Source organism: Caenorhabditis briggsae (assembly GCF_000004555.2).
Source record: "Caenorhabditis briggsae complete genome, chrV, whole genome shotgun sequence".
Taxonomy (NCBI): domain Eukaryota; kingdom Metazoa; phylum Nematoda; class Chromadorea; order Rhabditida; family Rhabditidae; genus Caenorhabditis; species Caenorhabditis briggsae.
The window spans coordinates 3501356-3512108 of NC_013488.2; the positions used below are offsets into that span (position 1 = coordinate 3501356).

A 10753-nucleotide genomic window follows, 5' to 3' on the forward strand; every position below is an offset into this window, starting at 1 on the left:
TTTAAGCCGAAGAAGGTATCAAAAAATAATGTTGAGTTTTGGTAATGAAAATTTTCAGGTCCAGAGTTCCAATATGGCACCAATCAGTTCCCTAGTGCGGTCGTCCACATTTGCTCCGATTTACTGAAAATCATAGTAGTACTGTAAGCGTCTCCTTTGATTATGTTAGAGGTATCGAGATCGAGATTCCTCTCAAAAACGTAGACAAAAAAATGATTTCAGCTGATTCCGGAAGTAAAAAATTACTATCTCACTAACTATTCTAATTGCAATGTGGTTTATAAAATCCTTGCCACGTGGACAGGCCTATCCCAGTCATGTAACTACTCATACCAAGTCCAATTCAAATTTTCACTCTTTATATTATTTTGAAAAAGACACCGAAAACTATGAAAACTTTGAAATGGCCATTAATCATTTTCGGTAGGTCTCTGAATTCGAAACATTGAAAAAAGCCCACTTTTTTCCGTCCCATCTGGTTCGATTTGATGATTTGTACTGTATCGACTCCATATTTGTTTCTCCCAACACTTTCATTTTTGGGTGTTGGAGTTTTAAGTTCCTTAGGGTTATCTAATATGTATTCCTCAAATAGCATTTGGAGTGTTCTCAGCTTGACAGGAATTTAACAGGAAGCAAGAAAAATTTATCTCAAAGCAAAATCCCATTTGTTGTTGTTTTCTGGCAAAGAAGACTTGAAAATCTCAATTCGAAAACACCCAATTACCACGACTGCCATATTTTTCGTTTTTTCTTTTTATCAATTCTAGAAAATTCTGAGCTACTCGGCTATGATCGATTTGAACAACCCGATGGTTCCTCTCGCCATCCTTATTTTTGGCTCAATCTGTTTCATTATAATTTTCGCAGCTATGTACAGCTGCAAAAATCATTACGACGTGTTCAATATTCAGGCATGGTCCTTCTATATGAGAGCTGAAGAATTGGATGAGAAGGCACCAATCCATACGAAAAATGCCTTTCAAAGTAACAAATTAAAAGTTCCAGAGATATTGTCAACTGTGTAATTGATTTTTTTATGTTTGAAATTCTTCATAAAATAATTAATTTCTAAAATAAAAATTTTATTTTTATAAGGCTGATATTCTTTTAAATTAACTCTCCAAAAAGTACTTAAGCTTTGAGATCAATTATCTCTGTTTCTGTAAAAGATGTCAAAACTTTGTAAACTGATAAAATATTGCTGATATTATAACAAACATTCCAACAGTTGACTGATTTTTGATAGCTCTCTTAGGAAACTAGATAACTGAGGTCAAAGTAGAGTAGCTCAGCTGGTAGCGACACCTCCAACTGTGGGCCCACAAGTTCAACGGCTCGTGGGCTTATAAAAACGAAATTTTGAGAAATATATATTTAATTCCATGAAAGGGTTTCCTTGAAAAGCCACATAGTCAGCGATTAACAAGAAAATCCCCTGTTGTTTTCTTTCGCCTACCACACATCATATTTTTGATTTTTTTTTCTAGAAAATTCAAAATACCTATTTCATTTTTCAAATCCAGAAAAATGTTCCACAATGTCGACCCGGTGGTAATTTTTGCCGGTGCAATGTTTGGCCTCATTTGCTCTATTATACTTTTTGCACTTTTCTATAGTTTCAAATACCGCTATGATTCTATGAAACTGCAATCTTATTCAATTTATTTGCGACCTGAAGAAATGGAAGTAAAACGAAAAAAGAGCCAACTTCGAGGATTTTCGGTGGACCATTTGGAAGTTCCCAAGGAACGATATTTTTTTTTATGGTGAGTTTTATAATAGAACAAATATGAGGATTTTTAAACGACGATTTTTTTCAGAAACAAGAATAAATTGGATTCAATTTTCGGGATTATAATTTTAATATGTATACCGTAAACTCTCTAATAGAATGACACCCCCCCCCCCCTATTTTCCAACTATGAGCGAATTTATCTCGGTCCTTTTTAAAGGTATAAAATGTGATCAATTGACAAAATATGTGTGCTGTTAACCATTTTGAAACCATTTATCAGTTGGCAACTTTTTGATACCTTTTACAAAAAATGAGATACATACGCTCATAGTTGACAGTTCGGGGGTCATTCTATTATAGGTCTTATGACATTTTATTGCTAAATTCTAAAATAAAACAAATTGAAATTCCCAAAACAAAAACATTCCGAAATTTTGAAACAAGTCGACACGACACAAAATGTCAACGATGAAACATTCCGTGCGGGCTACTGTAGATGTTAGACCGCCCTCAAATGTATTATTGGCTGACAGACTTCGGAATGTGAAATTTGTCGGAAGATATCGCAAGATATCGGAAGAAGTCTACTGGAAATATAGTATAGTCAAGCGTTGAGTATAGTTTGAATATGTCTATATTTATCATACGTGCAACGGGCCGGCCCGGGCCATAGCGGCAATTTTCCCGGCCCGGCCCGCCCTTTCTCAGTGAAAAAATTTCCAATGAAAAATTGGGGACATTTTTTTGAATAAAAAAAAGGTTCGTAATTTTTAAAAGTTATTAAAGTAGACAGTAGTCAAAAAATTTAGAAATTTTCAATAAATTTTTGAAAAAAAACTTTAAAAAAATCAGCTTCTGTACAAACAGCGGCCGGGCCGGCACTTCATCGGCCCGGCCCGCTAAAATTCTCAACGAAACTTTACAAGTATGCAATAAAATATTTTCGGTTACTGTAATAAAAATTCAAATAAGAATTTCGTTCCATCTGGTTTTCGAAATTCCCACTTCTCTACAAAACTCTACAAAGAAGACTTTCGGTAACGGTAGATGGACAACAGTTAATACTTTCCCCAAGACGACATCCGTGGCGCCCCCAGCAATCCTTCAAATTTGAACTATCACAGTGCAACCCAATTTAGGACATTGTACCAGCCACAGCTTTTCTCTTGAACTTTCTTTACAGACCACCTCGTACTTTTCCGCAAAAAAAAGTTCAGCAATCCACTTCTCACTTAAACCTCTTCAGACAAACTCGGTTTGATTGATGTGACATACCGTATACATACAAATTTGGTGTTTCAAATCTGCGACGGGTCTTCTTAGGTTACCTTCGGCTGCACGGCAAACGTGTCGTCTGCTTATCCGAATATGTGTGTTCTAGCCGTTCTATGAACCCCAATGCGCTGATTTATCGCGGAGCGATAAGATCTCTTCGGTGGTCTGTCTAACGGAAAAGATCGTCGGGCGGGCGCTGAGAAGAAGTTTCTCGAACGAGGGACTATATTGTGACTAAGCGTTTTTGATTCGAATGTCGACACAAACTACGGTGATTAATAGAGAAAAATCAGTCGCGAACAATATGAAAAAAAGGGTAAATACTGGTGAATCTGGTGGATGCATAGCTGCTGTAAAACCTGTAATGGAAAAGTCCCCTTTTAGATATGAGCCAATTTATCTCGGTTCATTTGAAAAATATGAAAAAGTTCTCAACTGATAAATTGTTTATAATAATATCAGAAGTGTTTTGTCAATTGGCACATTTTCGATATCTTGCTCAGAAGCTAAACACAATCCCAATCTTGACAGTGTGAGATCCTTTTGTAACGGGTTTCACGATATACGCTGAAGAATATTGACTAGTAAATCCGGTGGATGAATAGATAAGCTTGAGCCAGACTTGGTTTTTCATCCTAGCCAGATCAGCCTAGCCCACATGATCCAGGCTAATTTGGTAGCAACCTCTTCAAGGATTGCGGACGGAGGAAAAGAGATCGGCAAAATGTGTTCAGGGACACCAGCTCATATGATCTGATTCGTAGGCATCGATGTTTTATCAAACATCAGTTCCACTTAATGAATATGTGATCATCAAATCATTATAATGAAACATGTCGGAGTTGGTATATTACTTTTTTGGGGAATGGCCGCAAACGACTAGGAAACGGTACATAACTCAGTTCCGATACTCAATTTTAGAAAAAATTTAAAATTATAATGTAGAATTCGACGAGATTCAATAAATGAAACCTACCGTAAAATCTGTAATAGAAGGGAGCTCACATTTTCAAGTTTGAGCTCAGTCATTTCAGCTTCTATGCAGGATATCAAAAATATGCCAACACATCGGGATAAGATATTGGCTACGTTATGATGAACATTGTATCAGTTTACAAGTTTTTGATATTTTTGACAGTAAGTGAGTAAAATTGGCTCAAAGTTGAAAGTTAGGGAGCCATTCTATTGCAGGTTTCATGGTATTTTGATTGCATTTAAAATTGAATTCTGAATGCAGAGTCTGAAACAACAGGCTGTGCAATAGTCAGGCTGCTAAATCAAGGTTAATAGCTACCAGTGATGGCAGGAAACGCACTTTTCCAAAATACGGAAAACGGAAACGGAAAAAAATCTTCAAAAACCGTGCGGAAAACGGTTAACGGAAAAATAGAACGGAAACGGAAATTTCTATTTTTCGTCTATTTTTCAGAATTTTTTCCCCTCAAACATGAAAATAAACACTTTTTAACGTTTGAAGACTTTATTTTTTGCATCACTTTCCATGTTTTTTTCAAACCAAAGTTTTCTTCGTGTTTTACATTTTTTCCTGTTTCCGTTGAAAAAAAATTGCCGATTTTTTCGGAAAACGGGAACGGAAATAGAATTTTAGTTTTACGGAAAACGGAAAAGGAAACGGAAGCGTAAATTTTTTCCGCGGAAACGGAAACATAAAAAATCTCTAAAACCCGAGCGGAAAACGGAAAACGGAAACGGAAACGGAAAAAATCTCTAAAAACCGAGCGGAAAACGGAAAACGGAAACGGAAATTCCTCCTATCACTGATAGCTACAACTTGCCACTCAAATATGTAAAATCGAATTGTCTTCAAGTTTTTCTAGCACATTCTGGTATACAAATTCTTCCAATCTTAATCATCATCATTTTCAGATTCCCCGTGTTCGAAATCCCATTGACCCATATTTTGGGCGCAAAAGTACTTGTCTATCGTAGTGTGAACATTTTGAACTATTCCTCGAGTGTAGTTCAAGTTTCACTTGTGTTTTTTATTATAATTCGCTTTTCGTAAACAACTTTTATTGGGAAACCAAATCATGTCTGTCCCTCGCATCGCCCCGCGCTAGCAGTCGCAAAAAAAAGACGCATCGCTGTAGGTAGACATGGGAGAGAGAAGATGCAATTGAATCAATCGTTCCACTGTCGCGAATATTCTCAAAAAAAAATCAGTCACATGAATAAAACTAACCTTTGTTGTTCAGAAGATCAAACCGTCTTATGAGAATGTCTGCCGTGTGGTTCTAATGTAGTTAGCTTATTACAGGATACCATACATGTGGATGGCCAGGCTGGGCCGGGACGGCCCGGTCCGGCCCATGAGTCAGCAATTTCTTTCACAAGTAGGCAAGATACGGTAGAAGAGTGAATAGTGCCTTTTAAAATGTTAATCATTCGGACGGATATAGAGCAAGCCTATCTAGGACATCGTTCCACTCTCGTACCTACCACAAGCCTCCTCCCGAACTTTTTCTAGATCCTGCACTTTGACATTTTCGGAACGGCATGAAAATACGCTCTAATGCAAAATCAATATACCGAGCTGACCGCTTCACGGTACCTGAAAAGCGCGCTAAAAACTGTTCACCAGTTCACTTCGACCGTTTCTTCTAGACATGATCCGCCAGACGACAGAATGATTGATGAGATGATCATGCGAACCGATTTTTTGCTGATCAGGGTCTCTCCTATATTACCGATGCCTGCATGCCAAACGCGACGTCTTCTCTTTTCCGAATTTATCTTTCCGATACGTGTGTTCTAGCCGTTCTGTGAACTAAGGTAAAGGCGATTCGACATGTCCGGTGGAGAGAAGTTTCTCGAACAAGACAATGATGACTGAACATTTGGTAAAAAGACCGGTAGACATGGAAAATTCGTATTCAGACATAAAACACGGTGTGTCGGCAACGGAAAAGGAAAACTTCGATCATTGAACCGTTCCGAAAGGGCAAAATATTCTTAAAGATAGGGTCCAAACATATTAAAAGCGTTCATTGAAAGTGAACCTTATCACCTAACCATTGACCAGAAAGTTATCAAATTTTGGTCTATTGAATTCAGTATTTTTGACAATGGTACTTCATTTAAACTGAACTAAGCTGAACTTTTGAACATCTTTTGGACAATCTAAACCGAACTTTTGGATAATATGTTCGTACTGATATGTAGTTCATCAAATTGTGGCTCACCAAATGTGATAAATTTGACAATGGTACTTCTACAGAAAACGAGAAGGCAATGCAAGCTTCTTAAAGAACAAATGATCACCGAAAGTACACTGAATATGATATCACGCACTTTGTGACTCCGCCCCCTTTCTCCACCAGACACAGGCGGCCTTCAAAGAAAAATTGCACTATATAAACGAAACACCTGCAAAAGTACATTCAGATGTGTTAGAATTATTTTGTCCTATTTTCTGATGACTGGTCTGCATACAGTACTCCCGATAAGAATCTGTATACTTTAAATAATAAAACCTTCTGTTCTTGATTCTATGCTCTTACAAATATGCCACATCATTCATGGTTTACCTTATTTCCATTATTAGAAGCCCATCCAATCCGTCTACTTTAAGCTCAATTATCTCGATTTCCGTCAGAGATATTAAAAAGGTGTCAGCTGACCAAATGTTTATCATAATACATATCATCAACATTTTATCAGTTTACAAGTTTTTGATATCGAAGTTTCGAATGTGCTAAAAACAACATAATTTTCAAATTCCCTGTATTCGAAAACCTATTCCCACTTTTTTAGTTCCAGCACCCCCATTGTGAACTTTTTGCACTATTCCTCGAGTGTAGTTTGGTTCAAGTGCTTTTTTAAAAATCACTTTCAAAACGTAAACAACTTTTTTATTGAAAAACAACCATGTCTATCCCCCGGCGGTCGCAAAAAAAGACGCAAGACATGCGATCATTCGGGCAGGGGGGAGAAGATTCAATCGCATCAAAAAGAGAGACCTCCGTCGTGTCTTAAGATTTTGGAACGAGTGACGTGAAGTTACGTGATGCGAATGCCTGACTTGTCTGAATTCTAAGTTCATATTACTGTGCAAATCTAGCACAGATACCACAAACTGACATGAACTTTTGTAGAATCGCGGTTTTCCGTGAATCCGACTGTTGGTAGTTTGTCCTGGACCAAACAGTCTGTTCTATAGACCTATCCGATAAGTACCCTGACCAAAATGCTGCCGACGTCAGTCCGATTATTGAACAACCTCGGAAAAATTAACTTTTGCAATATCGAACGGATGCATTAAAGATTTCATCCAAACCAATATAACCTTGTCCTGCCTGCAAAAATTCGACTTTTGATACCACACAAGTCACGGAAACGGTGATTTGTGTCGTTGCGATCTACATGCCAATTAGGCGGATGTCTAGACCAGATAAGCGAAAAAATCAGCGCCAAGACGTGTAGGCGTCGTAGCGCGGAAAGATAGTTGACTAAATTCAACTTTAATTCAGAGCGAGGATCTGTAGCTTCCTGCTTCAAGAGCGAGACATCAGCACTACCATCAGCACCACTATCGGAGACATCAGCACTACCATCAGCACCACTATCGGAGACATCAGAACTACCAGAACCTTATATGACCTTGGGCACCTTCTGAACTGCGTTGCTCAGAAGATTACAGTACCGATAAGAGCCCCACGAAAGAACAAAGATTCTCCTCACATCTCGAAAAAAAAGATACGAATCACACCGGAGTTTGTAGTCGTCGAAAAATTGAAAAGAAAATTTCATGTAGGTATCTATCTCTCATATCGTGTACGCATCAACGACTGGCTGCCTTGAGAATGCGTCTTCTGTGCGGGACGATGTAGACAGCGACGCCAAGCGACACAGACCCTTTTTTGTTATTCAATAAAAGTTGTTTACGTTAAAAGTGAATTATAACAACACAAACAAGTGAAACTTCTTGAACGTTGGAAAGTACAAAATGCTGCAACATTGATAGGGGAGGTATTTTGGATCCAAAATGTGTCACTTGGGGATTTCAGGTACGGGGAACTCGAAAAACAGAACGTCTTCTTCCCATTTGGGACTGAAACGGAGAAATGGACTAGTCAATTGAAGATTCATCCTGGAAATGAAACCTAGGAATACTATTAGACGATTGATGTAGATATTCTAATAGAAGCCCACACTAAGCCTCATGTATAATACTATTTTTCAAACATCTGAACAAAATGGATTAGTCAATTGAAGAAGACTTAATTATATCAGCTCCAATGAGACATATCAAAACTTTGTTAACTGATAAAACGTTTATCATCAGATTACCAATACTTTTATCAGATGACAGCTTTCTGGTATCTTTCGTAGGAACTGAGATAATTGAGCTCAAAGTGCGCATACTAAAGCATTTCCGGTTAGCCTACACCACCAATTCAAGCAATTTTTCCCGATGAGCATCTTTTTTCAAAAACCTTTTCAGACCCAATATGAGGATTCTGTCAAGAGCCAAGAATTCCAGACCTCCTCAGAATGATCTCCTCCAAAAATTGCACAATTGAGCTCAGTATCTGAAAAAAGCGTTTTTCACAAGACCACACAAAAGTTACACAGCATCCGTTTAACAAGAAGCAACTTCTCCTGATAACCGTTCTGATAACCTACATGTGAAACGCGTTCTGTACTATTTCTATCGCAGAAGTACATGATAAATGGGTCAACAGAACTCGAGAAGTTGCGGGATAGGGTCACAGAGGGTAAGGGTCGACTCCTCGACCCCAAAAATAGTGCAACAATTTTAGTCTGCGCGGTTGAGAGAAAAAAGATGCAACAAAACATTAGCACCGCCCACTGCGACCTTGTTTATAAACGGCAGCGGAGAGTGAAAAAAAAAACGTATCCGATTAATTACTTTCGTTCGGCAATAAAAAAAAGAAAGATGTATCTTCTTCATTTTCCCATGGAACTAATGTCCATTCTCAAGTTTGTTTATGGAACAACAAAGTGTTGGGTGAGTTGATAGATGGTATAAGACCTTCAAACTAATGGATATGTTTCAGATGAGGATCAGCAGATCAACTGAAATTCAAATCAGGGATTGGTGCTACTTTGCAATCTCCCATCTGGCCATAATCTCATTTTATTATATGCTTATGTTGATTCCTGTCATTTCAATTTCTCCTCTCTGCTTCTTCGCTGCCATTGCACTTCATTTGGCATATTTCGTTAGACAACATAGATACTATGCCACGGAATACCCACCAGGTCCACCACCTATGGCAATCTTCGGGAATGGCGTATCCGTGAACACTCGTGCCCCGGAAAAGACATTTTTGGAGTACAGAGCAATTTACGGACCAGTTTTCACACTCCACTTGTCTCAACCAACGGTCATTCTTGCGGACTACGACTCCATCCATGAAGCATTGATTCATAATGGGCAAAAAACCAGCGGGCGCTCCAACTCTGAATCCTTTGTCTTGTTCACTGGTGATCGTAACCATGGGGATGGTGTTATCCTTTCGTCGGGCCAAAAGTCAAAGAACATGCGCCAAGAGACTCAGAAGTTCCTGAGAAATTGGCCTGGAAAGCGTATGGACAATTTGGTACTCCACCACACAGCCAGCTTAGAGGCAGCGCTCATCAAACAAGCTGAGTCAAAAGGCTTGAGCGATATCAAGGATCCAATCTCTGGAGCTATTGCTAACATCATCCAACAAATGACCATTGGAAGAAACTATGAGTACCAGGACGCCGAGTTTCAGACACAACTCAGTAACATCAACGCAGTCGTCAAAGAGCTCATGACATTTGGAGTCTTTTTTGTAAACAGTTTCCCAATTTCTCGCTTCCTGCTCCAATGGCTTCCTTCCAGTTGGATGGCATACAAAAACAGCGGATTCAAGCTTCAGCAATGGTTCCGAGATATTCTGAATGAGCACAAGGTCAACAGACACCAGGACGACTTCATGAGCCATATGCTTGATCTTCAAGAGACGAGACCAGAAGAATTCAAGGACCTCTCAATCATCCTCAACTGTGGAGATATGTGGACTGGCGGTATGGAGACAACTACGACGACTTTGAGATGGGGACTGATCTACCTGCTCCAGAATCCTGAAGTTCAAGCCAAGTGTCATCAAGAAATAATTTCTGCCTTCGGAAACGACGCCCCAGAAACCAGCAAAATGCATCTAACTCCGTATGTTAGAGCGACACTCTCCGAGATTCAACGCTTGGCAAATGTTCTCCCATGGGCTATTCCTCACAAGTGAGTTGTCCAAGTTAAATTGCGATTCACTAATCTTCATTTTTCAGATCTTTCGAAGACTGTCAAATCGGGGGATACAAGATCCCAGCTAACACGGAAATTGTTCCAGCTCTCGGAGCTCTTCTCTGCGACCCAACCGTCTTCAAGAATCCAGAAGAGTTCAAACCAGAACGCTTCTTGGACCAATACGGAGAATACTCACCTATGGAGGAATTCCGTCCATTTGGAATGGGACCAAGAGCCTGCCTCGGAGAGAAACTCGCTCGCACAGAACTCTACCTCATCTTCTCCAGTCTTGTTCAAAACTTCCGATTCTATTTGAATGAATGTAAGTTATACGGTACTTATACAGTTTAAAACTTCAATGTTCAACTCTTTCAGCCGATCCAAAACCAACCACCGAACGTGTCACCGGGGGAATCACCGCGCCGCCAATGCCGTATTCCACACGCGTCGAGTACATCGGAAATCGTCAAGTCTACTACTGA

The 10753-nt window shown here is 39.1% G+C and overlaps 1 protein-coding gene across 1 annotated transcript; it reads left to right on the forward strand.

Annotated features, from left to right (window-relative positions):
• Window positions 1-8933: 8933 nt before the first annotated feature.
• Window positions 8934-10753, forward strand: CBG10440 (the record flags this gene model as incomplete). Its single annotated transcript, XM_002635738.1, has 4 exons — window positions 8934-9005; window positions 9055-10265; window positions 10313-10593; window positions 10647-10753. The coding sequence occupies 4 exons, from the start codon at window positions 8934-8936 to the stop codon at window positions 10751-10753; spliced, it is 1671 nt and encodes a 556-aa protein (XP_002635784.1).